Here is a 15,274-nt window from a genome sequence, read left to right as displayed (position 1 = left end):
AGCTGCCAAGTGGGGCTCCTAGACTTGCACATCTTAGCTTTGTTCATCTCAATGCTTAAATAAATTTTGATTTAGACCTGAGACAAATTAACACTTTTTTTCTAAATGAAAAACTTGGCCCTTCTGTGGTACAGCTTTTGAATCCTTCATTGTCTCATTAACACTGTTTTTGATAACTGTGGCCTGCATCTTTCTATACAGTAGATACAAGCAATTTTTTCATAAATTAGTTAAAACATGGATATATGCAAAGATAGGTGGTTCAGTGTAAGTTAATAAGAAACAATGTAATGCTCCTGGGCAGACAGAAATAAGCAGGTCATAACCTAAAAAAAAAGCGTATGAAAAACTTCAAAAACAGCACTGTGCTCTCTGCAAGCCCTAGCACAGAATAGCAAGTGTTGGAAAAAGTCCTCACTATACTGCATCAGACTCTCCTTCCTCTGTTTTCCAACAAGGACAAAGGAAGAGCACATTCTCAGAACCGTGAAGGGATTGAAGGGCTTGGGAAAGGGAAGTGCTTAACAGAGTGGGTTTGCGTGTATGTTGCAATCTTACCTCTATGACAGAATTTGTTCTTCCTTGATGAGAAGATCAGTGAGAACCAGATTTCAAATTAACGGGCTGAGGTTTTGCTAAAGTAATTGCTCTTCAAGTATTTCTGAGGTAATCAGAGCAATTATGAAAGTTCTTGGGGTATCTCATTTTTCAGCATCAGCAGAAAATAACCATCATCAGTAGAATCATCCAAAGAAAATTCAGCTGTAGGACTATGAGTGGAAGGTGCTTCTCTCTATTGAAATTCAGCCTGTTGGTCACAATCCAACTCACCAGGATGACCTTGAAACTTGGTGTCAGCCACAGCTTTTGTAATACAATGACATCCAATACAGTCTGACATCCAACTCATTTATAAACACACTGAGCAAAAGCAACATCAGAATAAACTCCTGCCAGATCCCAGTCTATGCCCTCCCACTTTGATAACCCAATGCCTACTGCTTAGAGTGTTTCAGACAATTCTACAGCTTTAGAATTGCAATTTAATCTACATCACATTTCCTGGAATTGTTTACAGCAGCTGCATAGCAGAACAGCAAAAAAACCTTTCTAAACCTGAAATTACATTTCCTGCTGTTCCCTTATGCACCAGGCCAGTCATTAATGAAGGAAAATAGATCAGTTTGTCAGTTTGAAATTGTTTGTCCCTGACAAACATACTCTTTTGTTCTGTTACTGCAGAATAAAGATGACATTTCCAAGAAACTCTCCACTAACTTTATGCACTTAGCTGTACCTTCTGCTGCTTCCTCCTTGTACAATAGCAGACTTTGCTAAAAAGATAATTTAGCATTCTGTACTTGTATCACAAAAGAAAGTTAAAGTCACACAAATTTAGAAGATCAGGGCTCATGGAACAATATGATCACAAGTTATCTTCTGTCCTTTTGTTCCTCAGATACTTCTTTTAAAAGTTTTAAAACATTACACAAATGTTAAATGTCAAGAAAAAACAGAATAATATTCCACTGGGTTTTGAGACAGCAAGAATATTCCTGTCAGTGCAAATTGTAACAACTTACACATTGTTTTGTTACCTTCTTTTAAGTATGTTGTTACTAACTGCATGGAATTTCTCTAAGTATTTTTTTTTAATCTATGCAAATATTTTCCAATTTTTAAATTAACCTTTATGTCAATGGATGAAGAAATCTTTATGTGTAAATGTGTAGAAATAACTAGAGGTGCTGCTAATCAGGAATAAATGTTCTGCAAACCAAGAAGTTATTAACTTTGTAAGTGGTCTGAGACAATGATTTAATTTTTTTTAAAGTTAACTAAAACCACCTAGGAGTTCCATTCACTAAAAGCAATGCTGATTTATTCTCATTACTCAGAGAGTCAGAACAAGAAAAAATATTTCAGCAGATCTAATTAATTGAAGAAACAGTAATGGTTCATCTATAATTGCATGCTGGTATCTACTTTACCAAGGAACTCCTGTTTCTGCTATTTCATCCATCAACATATTACCAACAGCTGTGTTTTTGCTTGAGGAAATCAAATGCATCACACACACCCACACTACACAAAATACATACCTCATGAATACCAAACATTGCCACTGAGAAAGAGCTTTCAAAAGCCTGAACCACTCTTTATCCCCAGCAATGCCAACAGTGGCCACCACTACGCCACCACCCCAGTGCTATAAAAGCCCCACAGAAGCCTTTCAGGCTCATATGAGCAGTGTGAAAAGAAAGAAAAAAAAAAAAAAAAAAAAAAAAAGAAAAAAGGATAGAAGCCACAAAAGCCTTGGCAAGACAAAGCCAGGCTTCACTATTTGGTCTCAGAGGCACCTCCCCCACACTGCCCCAAGCCCAAGGGCCACCCTGAGCCAGGGTCACAGCTCTTGCCCCTCTCCTTGCTCCACACCACTGCTGCCATTTTGCAGTCACCATCGAGCCTCACACCTTGGGGTGCCCCAGCAACCCCTGCCCAGAGCCACTGTGGCCCCAACAAGGCCACCTCCTGCCTCAGCCCAGCAGCTACCCCATCCACAGTGGGGTGCCCCTGGGTGGGATGACAGAGGCTGTTGCCTTTATGGCCCCCTTAGGGCACCATGGTGGCCCTGAGCCTGCCTCACCCACTGGCAGCACTCAGCTCCACCTCAGCTGCTTCCCTCATCACCCCACAGATCCCTTTCCTCCCACTGCCACATCCCATCTCTGGGCACTGGAGGTGAAGGTGGAAGAGTCCCACCATGCCTTGGATGTTTCATACATGCTCCCCCCAGCCCTGCTCCACGTTACCATGAAATAACAGCAAATATTTTGGTTCTCCCTTTGCTGGCAGATGAGTCCCATGCTTGGTCTTGGCTCTCCCTGGCAGCTTTATCCTCTTCCTTCTCCCTGTGTTTCTCTTGGCCTTGCTTCTGTTGTCCTGTGTGTGACAGCAGGCTTGGTTTTGCTGGCAAATCCTGTGTGGCAGCATCGATACTCAGATAAGGCTAAGGAGGACCCTAAACACATTTAACACTCTTTAGCATCAAATTTAACTGCTGCAGCATCACTGGGTGACACATACCCACAGTGTCTCAGGCTGCAGGCACCCCTGCTTTTATGTAGGTACCCGCCCTAGCAGTGGGGCCAGGACCAGAGTGCCACCTTTTTGATTTCTCACCACAAATACTCTTGAGATCAGGCTCTAGGGCACTGCAATTAAAGATTTTTTAATTTTTTTAAAAAATTTTTATAATGAATTCCTTGTTATCAACAGGCTTTTCTTGATGAGTAACTGCTACCCCTTCACAATTTCTTTTCCTTGGCATGAGTTAAATGCCTACTTCCAGCAGCCTGACCCTGTCCCTCTGCAGTGCCTACCCAAAGACATCCATGACCAGTGGAGAAATTCTCTTAATTTAACTCAAACATGGTTACTGTAAAAGGTCATACTATTTTTAATTGGATTTTTCACAGAAAAAGGGCAATATGAAACAATTAATGGAAAAATATATTTAGGATTAGAACCATAAAGCTCACAAATATATTTGAGAATTTTCAAGTTAGTCAAGTGAATACCTTTTCTAAGATGATCTTAATACACTTCCAGACAATACTTTCCCCTCTCAATAAGGATGTTTAACAGAAGGAGTAGGAATCAGCACAATAATAATCAAATACTTTTATTCATTTTTTCATTAATACAATATTTCCTCCCCCCCACAGATGAATAAAAATAAGACTCATGAGACATTTATTGAAGAGCTATCAAAATATGATATTGGATCTGTTGCTTCTTCTGGAAGACAATCTACTTTAGTACTGTTCAGAAACATTGCTGCTGCCTACAAAATAATGACTCTTTTTCCACCAACCTAAATATCCATAATGGATCCAAGGCACTTAACCTTGTATTAATTCCTGAGCCAGTTTTAATCCAGTACTCAGAAGATATATATATCAAACAGTATAAGAATTATTATTTGAAGATAAAGCTTATTAATTATAAGGGTAGATTAAGCTATTGACAAAAATTGAATTATTCTGCTGGTGAAAATTAGAGTTTTGATTTTTTCTGAAAGAAGCTGACAATGGCATTTATACATTCATCAGATAACCACCTCTCCTGAAGGACTTCACACTCTTTACTATTGATTGCATGGAGCTTCTCCTTTTCCACACTTCGTAACAGCTGCTTTGACACTGCCAAGGACTGGAGAAGAAGGAGAGTAATGTTAGGAAGCTCTGTTTTCTCCATAGAATGCTTCAGAAAATAGGACAAAAAAAATGCACTGCAATTCCAACAGAGCTGTATTAACATTGTACTTTTTAGCTTTTAAGTCAAACTTTTCATTGAAAGTAATTATTGCATTTAATTACCAAGACTGCTAATAAGGTGGAAGAGGTCCATGCAAAGCAAAGCAACAGTCCAGCAGGTGCTCATAAGTAGATCAGCATAAAAAGAGAAACCTGTTCAGCTGTCCACAGAGCAAAATGCAAGCTATGTTACCAGCAGTTGGCACAAGTGTCTCCTCTTGTCCAGTGTAACATCACACCAACATGACTAAAGCAGTTTTGCAAAGCCTAAACTAGTGAGCAGAATGACTAAATTCAGCAAAAAAACTAAATCCACCCAGCATCATCTTGAGCAACCACAGTGCATATAGTAAAATTATTATTGCAGAATCAGTGGAAAGATTCTTGAACCTAAGCTACTGTCAAAACAAAAATTTAAGAGAAGGCATCCAAAGGATGCACACAGACTGCAAGAGGACTAATTAGTTTTTAATGCTTTACAGCCATGAAATGTATAGTGCACTTTTAGATTCAGCCAGGGTAGAGGTATCTATTTCCCAGAAGCAGGGGGACAGATTTATGCTTAAAGGAAATATACTGAGCCTTGTTACTCTAAATATGGATGAAGGGAAACCAAGTAAAACCAAGTAAAAGGACAGGTTAGGGAGGAAGATTAGGAAAGCTACAGGCTTACAAAGAGGAGAAAAAATTAAAATACTGACATTTTTTGGGAGGTTTGCATAAGCTTCTAATCTTGCCCAAACTTCCTTCTGAAAAGATCTGTCGGGGAAGACTTCAGTCACAAGGCCCACCTCACAGGCTTCTGCTGCAGTCAGCTTTTTGTTGAAAAGCAACATCTCACTTGCCTATGTAAAGAACAGTAGAAAGTGTAATTCAACCAGATAGAAGACATGAGTGATCTGACAGGAAAGATGCAAGCTTCCAAGTTATATTTGTTTTACTTGCTTGCTCATTGCCATCCAAAAAGAATACAACATTAGAGTAGATGAAGCTGAAAGTGACCTCCAGATACTGCCTAGTTCAAAGCCCTTGCTGAAGCAGGGTAGGGTGGTGCATGCTGCCAGGACTGCATCTTGTCCAGTTTTGAGTAATTCCAAGGATGAAGACTTCACAGTACCTCTGCACAACCTGTTCCTGTGTTTTACCACCCTCACTATAAAATTATATTCTTACATTCAGATCTGAATCACTCTGTTTCCTTTGCCTTTTTCCATGGGGTATTCAGATAATATTTGGACATTGTGTGTACATATACACACAATATATATATATATACACACACAATATTACATATTGGTAAGATTCCTCCAAACCTCCTCTACTGCAGGAAAAATGAGCTCTCAGCCTCATCTCATTTTTGTGGCTCTTTGCTGGGCTTACTCCAGTAAATCCATGCTTCCCTTGCAGCTGGAGCCAAGGCCCAAACACAGCACCCCAGTCATGGTCTTATCAGTGTCGAGCAGATGGTAAGAACCACCTCCCTCAACCTGCTGGCAGCACTCTATGTAACGCAAGCTAGGATACCATTGGCCTCTTTGGCTGCAACTCACAGGTCCTTCTCTGAAAAGCTTTGAAAAGTAAGGCCCCAGCAGGCAATCGTGTGTGAGACTATTTCTTCCCAGGTACCAGCCTTTGCCTTTTCCTTAGCTGCAGTTTATGAGATTCTCCAGCCTTAGACAGGTCCCTTTAAATAGCAATGCATCTGGTGTATTAACTGTTCCTCTCAGTTTTGTATCATGTGCTGAAGGACAGACACCCAGTTCCATCAAGTGGACCACAACTAAGAACTCAAAGAAGTATTAGAGCCAGTATCAACCCCTGGGCTACACCACTAGTGACTGGCCTCAAAATCCTATGTATCTTTTTGAACAGAGCTCCAAAGTTGTCACCTAAAATTACCTCATCATAAATCCGTTTGTTGACTTCCTGTACTGACTCCACAATTTCTAGAACATGGACTAGTAGGTTATATCTCACTGAAGAGACTACCTTCAGTAACCAGGTATTTATGAAGCACTTGCCCTACAGATTTAAACACTGTTCAACAAAAACACACTATACTAACATAGGTAATAACATAAGTATTTGACAATACTCACTTTTTTTTTCTGTTTGACACCAAAAGAAGCAGTAAGGGAGTTATGCTGTTCTAATTTTAATTACTAGTATTTAATGTCCTCATTTGTAGTGTAGACAAAGTATGAAAAGAAGACCAGTATATATTGGAACAAAATAGATAATATAAGTGGATTGCTACACATTCACATTTGGAAGAATAGTTGGATACAAGTGTCCCACAGAGTTGGCAGAAACCACTGCAACACTTGCAGTGTCGACCTATCAGCCTACCAAGGCAATTCTTAAAAGTGCTCTTTTGTTTTTTTGTTTTTACCTTTCTTTATATCATTCCCTCCCCATTGCCAAAAGAAATGTACAACTTTTTGCCTTACAGAAACTGCCTCAAGAACGTCGAGGAAGACATGAGAAAGAAAAATCTTTCATCAGTATCATAGCATGGCTTTAGAAGTGGTCACTGATCTCTTATGGTGACTGTGCTGACAACATCATTACATTTCTTGATCTTCGTTTCAAAAAGATGTGAACAGGAATTTTCTTTGAAGATGCTGCTCTGACTCTGCTTGCCCCTACAGTTGAAGGATAACACACAAAGGTCAGATGATTCCACATACAATGCAGACATTCTTACCTTGGCTAAGCCCATGATTTTTGGAAACAGGTAAGAGGAACATCCTTCTGGGCTCTGTCCAAGTTGACTAAATGGGCTCTGAAATGTGGCCTGGGAAAAAAAAATAACCACAAAAAAACAAAAACCAAAGCAAACCTCACAACAGAGCATGGTACTAAAGCACTAGGATTTAGTTTTCATTTTAAAGCTCCTACTCTAACCAGAGTTTACCAGAAATACATTCGAACTGTTCCATAATAGGCTCTACTACAAAAAACTCAAAACAAAACCTAAACCAAAACATGAGACAGAAGGGGAGGAAGAGGGAGAACCGAACAATTTTCAGGTAAAAGAAGTATTCTAAAGAGTGGAATAGACTAATTCATGTACATTATACAAGTATACGTCAGGGGTGACAGGGTCCTAGCTGATCCTGCTAAAGGGCAAGCAGGAGGAGTTTACAGCTCTGTTTTCCTAAGGCTCAGTGAGAAACACAGTCCAGAAGGGACTTTGAAGAAAAATCTGACACAATTATGAAGCAGAAGTCAAAGTACCATCATAGACACTTCTGCAAGCCGAAGCTTGCCTAAAATAAATTCAGACTTTGGGTTAAGTTCTCTGTCTGTTTAACAGCCTTATGCAAAGGAAAAACAGAGAAAGTAAAAAGTAAGCCATCTGTAATGGGATTCTGTGCTTTGCCTTACTACAGATTTTGATTATGTATTTGGCAAGTTACCTTAAAAGGAATTCTAAGCTAAATAAGCCAAATCTTTTCCAAAGCTGTCTTGGAACAGAGATAAAATGCCAGTTTACCGCACTTCTGTTCCATAACCTTTTTGCTCCCCCTCCCACACCTGAAAGGGGCCTTACAGCCACCACTTCACATCATCTACTCTTTACTGTACATACTGACAAAGTAAAGTGTTTCTAAACTGGAGCCAGTAACCTGATAACCACAGCTACAACAGGGAAATTCCATCAGTGTTATCCTCTGGCTAATGCACCCCTGTGCTGGTAACTAACATAGGCGTTCCTGGATACAATATAAAAAGCCTTTACATTTCCGTGTTCTTTTCTGTCAGATTACCCTAAACCAAAGAATATTTTCTTCAGAAAGAGGCTTAAAGATTGCCTTATGATCAGCTACGTAATGTACTTACCCTGTCAGAAGCATAGACAATGTCACACAATGCAAGGACTGTGACACAGATTCCAATAGCAGGGCCATTTACCACTGCAATCAGTGGTTTAGGAAAATCAATAAACTGACCCACAAACTCTCTAGAGAGGAGAAAAAACAGGACGTAAGAGACAGATCCTAGTCCTTTTCATCAAATATTAATAACTTTCAAAGTACATTATTAGATACTGTGTAATAAAAACCATGAGGCAAATTCTATGTGGCATGTTTTTGACCCTTTCCCAAATGAATTCTGGCAAAGAAAATAAGAACCATTTGAAATGCCTTAACTTTCTTACAAGCTAAGAATCAAAACGTGTACAAGTCAGCAGAGATTTCCTAGCTTCTGAAATTCAGTTATCAAAGTGCTGTCCCTCTTCTGCTATAGTTACCAAATACAGCTCACTAACAAGAACAGTCTCCTGTCCTGTCTATCCAGCTGCCTGTACATCCATCTCAATTCCACCCATGGGATATTCATTCCCTTCACACATTCTGTTCCACAGAGAATCCCCAGCAGGCACCAAAAACGTGATGCTACCACAACACAGAATTCCCTGGTGCCGTTCTGGACGGGCTAGAGAATTAATATTTGGTTTCATTTGGCAGCTACTTCTCCATTTAAGAAGTGCAAAACACATTCTCAAAATACAGTAATACAGGTTGAAAAATTAAGTATCTGGAGAACCCCACTTATCAGTTGCAATGAAGCACTATGCTTGTGTAACACCAACAAAGACCATTAAGCACCCACGAGACTACGTATTGTGTTGAGAACCCTATGTAAAACTGCAAGCTGGAATGCTTGCCAGATCCACTGAATAACATCTTCACAGCAGATTTAGACAGTGTCATTATCATTTCTTAGGGGCAACTGAAATCCACATACAGCTTGCCTGAGTAAAAGCAGCAAAACTAAGTATTTACTTGTGATTTGTCTTTACAACAGAACTAAAAAACATGGTTTGCTTTTCTGTGTATTTTAGATTTTCCACCAATTGCAAGTGCTTGAGGAAGCAATCCATCTTATAAGCATCTCTCAGATGTAATCACAGAGAAATAAAAGAAGACAAAATCTGCTTAAAGAGGGAAGAAACAAGCATGCTTTCTGTCCCAAAACCCACACTTTAGCTGCTGTGCCAGATGATGTCCCTGATCTCCTTGGCCTTAGAAAATAAAATAGTATAACAGGTAGATTCAGACACAAAGACGGAACCAAGATCTCAGAATCTTTGGCCAATTTTGGACAAGTTCATTACACCCAGTATCTATTCAAAGGAGTCTGACAGCAAAGATATTTTGGCATGTGCCACGAGCATAGACAATTGTTGGATATAAAAAACCCCATGAATTCTTCACTGCAACTTACAGTCTACCCAGTCAAATTCATGTTTCTGTCATTGTATCTGGACATGCTTTGGGGACTAAAAAATAAAACTGAGTCTTTAGCATCACTAATATTATAAATCTTTAAAAACAATCTTTCTCATTTATTTCATACACTTCATACTACTTCTTCCACATAATCTTTGTGTATATGTACATGGTGACCTCTTAGCCACAGTCATCTACGTGGATGTATTGAAGCATAACTGGGTCCTTGTGTTTTCTAACAATGCCTGCAAATTATATTTACCCATTACAGTAACTTATGCATATATGAAAGCAAAATGTTCTACTTGAGTAACACTGCTCCATCTTTAGCCATCTTCTCCATGTCACTGGGTTGGACGTTAGTAAAATTATTCAAATCATTTCCACTACAATAGTAGTCTCCATTTCCTGCAGAGAACATAAGAATAAAAGCACCAATGGTTTGAGTAAGATAAACTTCCATTTATCACATTTACAAAAGAATTTCATCCTAAGTGTCTAACATTACTAAGTAATTACAAGGTTTGCCTGAAAATATGCACACTACCTTAAAGGATACCTATGGTTTAAAAAGAAGTTTTGACTGAAAATTCACTGAAAAACTATAGGTAAAAAGTCAAATGATTTTAAATTGGAAAGATGTAAAGGGGTAAAAATTAATTTTTTTTCTCCAACGGTGTCATATGGAAAAATATTTTCTTTCCCTGCATACTTACTCAGGATTATTTTTTTTCTGTCATTCACAATCATTCACAGAGTAAAAAGTGAGAATTTTTTTTTTTTTTTTAGTTTACAGGAAAATGGAAGCATTAGTTTATGTATCTCTCTTCATTCATCTTCAAACTGATGAAGGAATCAAAAGTAGACAGAATAACCTATTTAATCTGTGGTACAAGTTTCACAGGTTTTATGACCAGCTAAAGAAAAAGGACACCATTTTAAGCATAAGACTGACAGCACTGCATTGAAATCACTATACTGGAAGACAGATTCTACAAGAAGCATTAGATAACCTGTTAATGAATAAGTCAGACTAGGCACCATGAAAAAAGCAAGGATTTGTCTAAATGATTTGCATGATTTGTCTACATAATCCTTTATTGCATGAAGACATTCACAGGATAAGACCTTTCAGTGGTCAGCACATCCAGTACTTTATGCTGCAGTGCTCTTAACTAACTACTTAAATGGAACAGAAAGGTTTGTACAGAGGTGTTTGCTATTTACATGTGTTAGACACTCCAGTTGTCTGAACTATCTTCATTTTGTAAGGGTTGTTGTGCCTCATCGTTACTACTGAAAGGAAATACAGCATCTTTGGTGCTGGTAAGGAAGACTATGGATAAAAAGTATGTATGTAAATACCTCAGAAGTAAGTAAACGGGCTTAAGCCCATATTCAACTTGAGTCCACACTACTTAGTTGCCAGCCAAAGCTAATTTCCTAACACCACACCTATCTGCAACAAGGATGGGCCAGACAGGTAAGCTCCTGCCCTCAGCCATTTTGTCCCTTCTGTCTGCCCTTGCTACTGTGCCATTCAGTCAGCATTAGAGATGGACCAAAAGGTCCTCTAGAGAATCCAAATGACATAGCCCAAGAGCAGCAAGAGCTCACAGGCAGCATGAGTTTGGGCTGCACTTTCACAATGTCACTGCTGTTACCCAGCTGCACACATCTGGTGAGTGGGATGTACACATCTAGGGCAGGCTGCAGCTTGCCTGGTCAACCCTGTCCTATAGCAGCCACAGAAAAATAAAATCAACATAAAATATCATTTTTTCTGATGATCATATATCAATATGCAGTGTAAAATTTCTACTGGCCATTCCAGTGCAGGACTTGAAGGGCTTGTGTTTTGTGTATCACAGAGGCAGATTAAATTGACCAAGCCCATACCAATCGACTTGAAAAGCAGTGATGAAGATGCTGTGGAGCAGATACATAAACTACTCAAAAGTAATAACACCTTTATGAATATTCCATGTCTATTTTGACACCACCTTGAGAGAATTTTGCCAAAACACTTTGGCAAATCTTTGGTCTCTAGTACAGGAAAGCATTTCTTCACAGTTCTGTGTTAGTCCAAATACAAGCAGATAGTTCATGTCAGTACTGTACTATGACATAATATAAAACACATCTAATAGAGACATATGAAGTGTGGTACCAGTAATAACTGCTATGGTCGAATCATCTTTTCCAGCTTCCCCAAGTGCTTGGATAATTTCTTTGTACATCTGCATAAGAGGAAAATCAACAAAGTACAAATGTGATGCTGCCTAAGATTGTAAAAAGGAGATTCACAGTGACAACAAGGAACTTGAGACAGATTAACTACAGTCCCTTTCAGTCCACCACGCTTCAATTATTTCTACTAAACTTGTAGTAATGGTCGAGTGGGAGGTGTCTCTGCCCATAGCAGAGGGGTTGGAACTAGATGATCTTAAAGGTCCCTTCCAACCCTGAAAATCGTGATTTTTTTTATGATTCAAAGATCATTCATCATGAACTTATAGCAACCTTCCAGTATCTGAAGAGGGCCTACGAGAAAGCTGGGGTAGGGCTTTTTACTCAAGTGCGTAATGACAAGACAAGGGGAAATGGTTTCAAACTTGGAGAGGATATTTAGGTTAGATATTAGAAAGAAATTCTTTCCTCTGAGGTTGGTGAAACACTGGCACAGGTTGCCCAAAGCAGCTGTGGCTGCTCCCTCCCTGGAAGTGTTCAAGGCCAGGCAGGATGGGGCCTTGAGCAACATGGTCTGGTGGGAGGTGTTCCTGCCCGTGCAAGGGGGGGGGTTGAAACCCGGTTACCTTTACTGTCCCTTCCAACCCTAGCTGCTCTATGATTTAAAAATGTAATTAGCTTACCCAGGAATTCTCCCAAACTAATGTCTTTACCTTATGGTTGATGGCATTTTTCTTATCAGGTCGGTTAAACATGATCTTTGTCATCTTGTTTTTAGTGGTAACTAGGATTGTTTCATAGTGACCATCACTGATCTCTTCTGGAGAAGCATCTTTCTTATGGCCAGCAGACTCTGCTGAGACCAGACTTGAGACAAGTTCAATATATTTCTGTCTAGCATTATCCTGTAAAGAAAAAAAAAAAACTTAGTGATCAAACGTTGAAATCCAAATCAGTTTGTTGTGCTATTCATAAAATGGGTATCTACAGGGGGAAAAAAGCAAGGGGACTGTGCTAGAGGACAAAAAAAATCTCAATTAGTATTCTAATTAGGGTGAGAAGGGGAACATGCTGTTAACACCACAGCTCATGCTTAAAATCAGCTGGAAATCAGCAGCATTGTATGTGTAAAATAAAAGTGCATAGATGCCAGGATGATGACATTTATTTTGTTAGAGAAGTGACCTCATCCATTCCTAAAATTACTAGAGACCTCTTCATCCCAGCATCTACACATTTCTATGAATCCTTTGTTTCTGCTTTCCAGCTGGACATTTCTCCAACAAAATAAAAGATTTTATTTTAGAACACATGTTGTTGAAAATAAAAGTACTGAAATAGGTCTGTGGCATGTTATAATTTCTGAAGACACTGGTTTTCATTTAGCACGAACCTGACATGCAAAAGCCTGGAGAATCTAGCCTAGTAACTTAAAAGAATTGGAAGTTCTTGGTTGTTACAATCTGTTTTCTTTAAAGGATAATATACTAAGAACAAGTCTATAATCCATAATCTCTAGCACAAGAAATTATTTCCTCTTCTGCTATTATTTCAAGAGCAGATTTTTTTTTTTCTGTAAGTGTTTTTTGGCTGTTCCTAAAAGCTTCAGTGCCATCTCAAATAGTCCAACCAAAACAAAACCAAAACACTCTTCCAAAACCCCAAAGGCAGGATTAGAATATATGTTTATGACATCCAAGTATGTTTCTTCTAAAAAAAGCAAAATGAAAAGAAAAAATAAATCTGTATTAAAGTAGTATCTTTGACCTCAAAAACTACTCCTGAACAGCAGGCCTAATGCAGCAGTAACACAGCTGCAGTAAGTAAGAATATAAATAAATAGTAAATAAGTAAAGCTTATTTTTCCTTCACTTAGTAGTAACTGAAGACACTGTGGTAGCTTCATGTGATGTCAGACTTCAGACAGTTTGCATGAAAAAAGAACACTTAAGTATCTTTACATCTATATTCTCCCTGATCACTTCACTTGAAGTGAAGACTTCTTCAGAGGTTATGAAAGGTATTCAAAATGTCAGGATATACTGAGAAAGAATGAAGACAATACATTACTTCTTTCTAGTTTTTCAATTAATGGCACAAGACACTAACACTTTAAAATGACTAACTTAAAAATGATAACTTAAAATGATAACTTTAAAAGTTATCAGTATGGTCAATTCACAGATCTGTGTTGTAAAAATTGAGAAATCCAATCCCACTTTCTTAAAGGGAAAAGCAGAATACAAAGTGCAAAAGTCACTATTTTTATTGCAAGTCACCATATACATAACACCTCTTACACAGATACAAGCTGCCAGCAATACTGTAGAACTACAGAGAACTTACACAGTAAAGTGTAAGCCCAAACCTCAAAGCTGTGAAACGACTGTAGAATACAGTGCAAAACATTTTGGTATCTGAAGCAGAGTTGCTCAGCTATCATGTAATGTTTAGACATCAGCCATTCAGTTACAGATCAGAGCACTTCAAGCCAGAGCAATCTATCAAGTGTCCAAGTGAAATTACTGGTACTATCACCTGAGACAAATTGCCAAGAGAATTCCACACATCCCACTTGGCTTTCTTGACAAAGTCCAGCATACCTGGTTTTGGAGAATTGCAAGGACCTTCAGTAGCCTGGAAAGAGAGTGAAACAGAATTTATTTCAACATTTGTTTAAAGTTCAGGTGACTTCGTAGAAAAAGATGTTGAAACATTAAATTGTTTGTTGAATATTTGTCTGATCAGGATACAGAATTCACCTTGACAGAAAGAATACCTGATGGCTAGGAATTATTCAGACAGTTGACATACTACAAACTTGTCAGTATCTGCTCTTTCTCCAGATCTGAGCAATTATAAGACATTACTTTCCAAACAATGCATGCACATAAGTTCTCCTACCTCAAAAATTCTGAAAATTTTATATTTTAAAAGGTAAAGACTCGTAAGCTGTGTGAATGAAGAAACCACCGCACAGAATGGTTCAAATTGGATATTAGGAAAAATTTCTTTACTGAAAGAGTGGTCAAGCATTGGAACAGGCTGCCCAGGGAAGTGAAGGTGTTCAAAAAACGTGCAGACATGACACTCTGGGACATGGTTCACTGGGAATTGTGGTTTTGGGTTGACAGCTGGACTTCTTGATCTTAGAGGTCTTTTCCAACCTTAATGATTCTATGATTCTAAGTTGGACCTTATTTCAGAATTGGACCTACTATGAACAAAGGTGTTATATCACTTTAGCTGCCAAAGTCCGAGCTATCCTGAAGTATTCTGAGTAGTTTTCCTGAAAAGTACACAATCAGAGAGAAATATTTTGAGTGGGAAGCAAGAAAGACAGCATGCACTTATGAGCTCATTATTATTAATTGGCAAAAATACCCAGATCTAAGTTTTTATTTGAGGTAGCAATTGATTGCCTTTCTCAATGTAACAACCCACAGCCTGTACTGAACCTGCAGCCAATCTTCATCCACAAATGCTTTACCAAATACAAAGCACAACCACCACACAAAGACAGAC

The 15,274-nt window shown here is 38.7% G+C and overlaps 1 protein-coding gene across 5 annotated transcripts in view; it reads right to left on the bottom strand.

The window, feature by feature from the left end:
* Positions 1-3,669: 3,669 nt before the first annotated feature.
* The window catches only part of ECI2 (enoyl-CoA delta isomerase 2), a 28,804-nt gene continuing 17,199 nt past the window's right edge, over positions 3,670-15,274 (bottom strand). For all 5 annotated transcript variants that reach the window (XM_071736520.1, XM_071736523.1, XM_071736524.1 and 2 more), the window contains 8 exons: positions 14,288-14,386; positions 12,463-12,654; positions 11,730-11,799; positions 9,865-9,967; positions 8,166-8,286; positions 7,027-7,116; positions 5,021-5,164; positions 3,670-4,215 (listed from right to left, as the gene is read on the bottom strand). In XM_071736520.1, the coding sequence (XP_071592621.1) occupies positions 4,060-4,215; positions 5,021-5,164; positions 7,027-7,116; positions 8,166-8,286; positions 9,865-9,967; positions 11,730-11,799; positions 12,463-12,654; positions 14,288-14,386 (975 nt within the window). In that variant the 3' untranslated portion in view covers positions 3,670-4,059. The remainder of the gene's footprint in view (positions 4,216-5,020; positions 5,165-7,026; positions 7,117-8,165; positions 8,287-9,864; positions 9,968-11,729; positions 11,800-12,462; positions 12,655-14,287; positions 14,387-15,274) is intronic.

Source organism: Heliangelus exortis, chromosome 2, assembly GCF_036169615.1.
Source record: "Heliangelus exortis chromosome 2, bHelExo1.hap1, whole genome shotgun sequence".
Classification (NCBI taxonomy): Eukaryota; Metazoa; Chordata; class Aves; order Apodiformes; family Trochilidae; genus Heliangelus; species Heliangelus exortis.
This window is presented reverse-complemented; position numbering and strand designations above follow the sequence as displayed.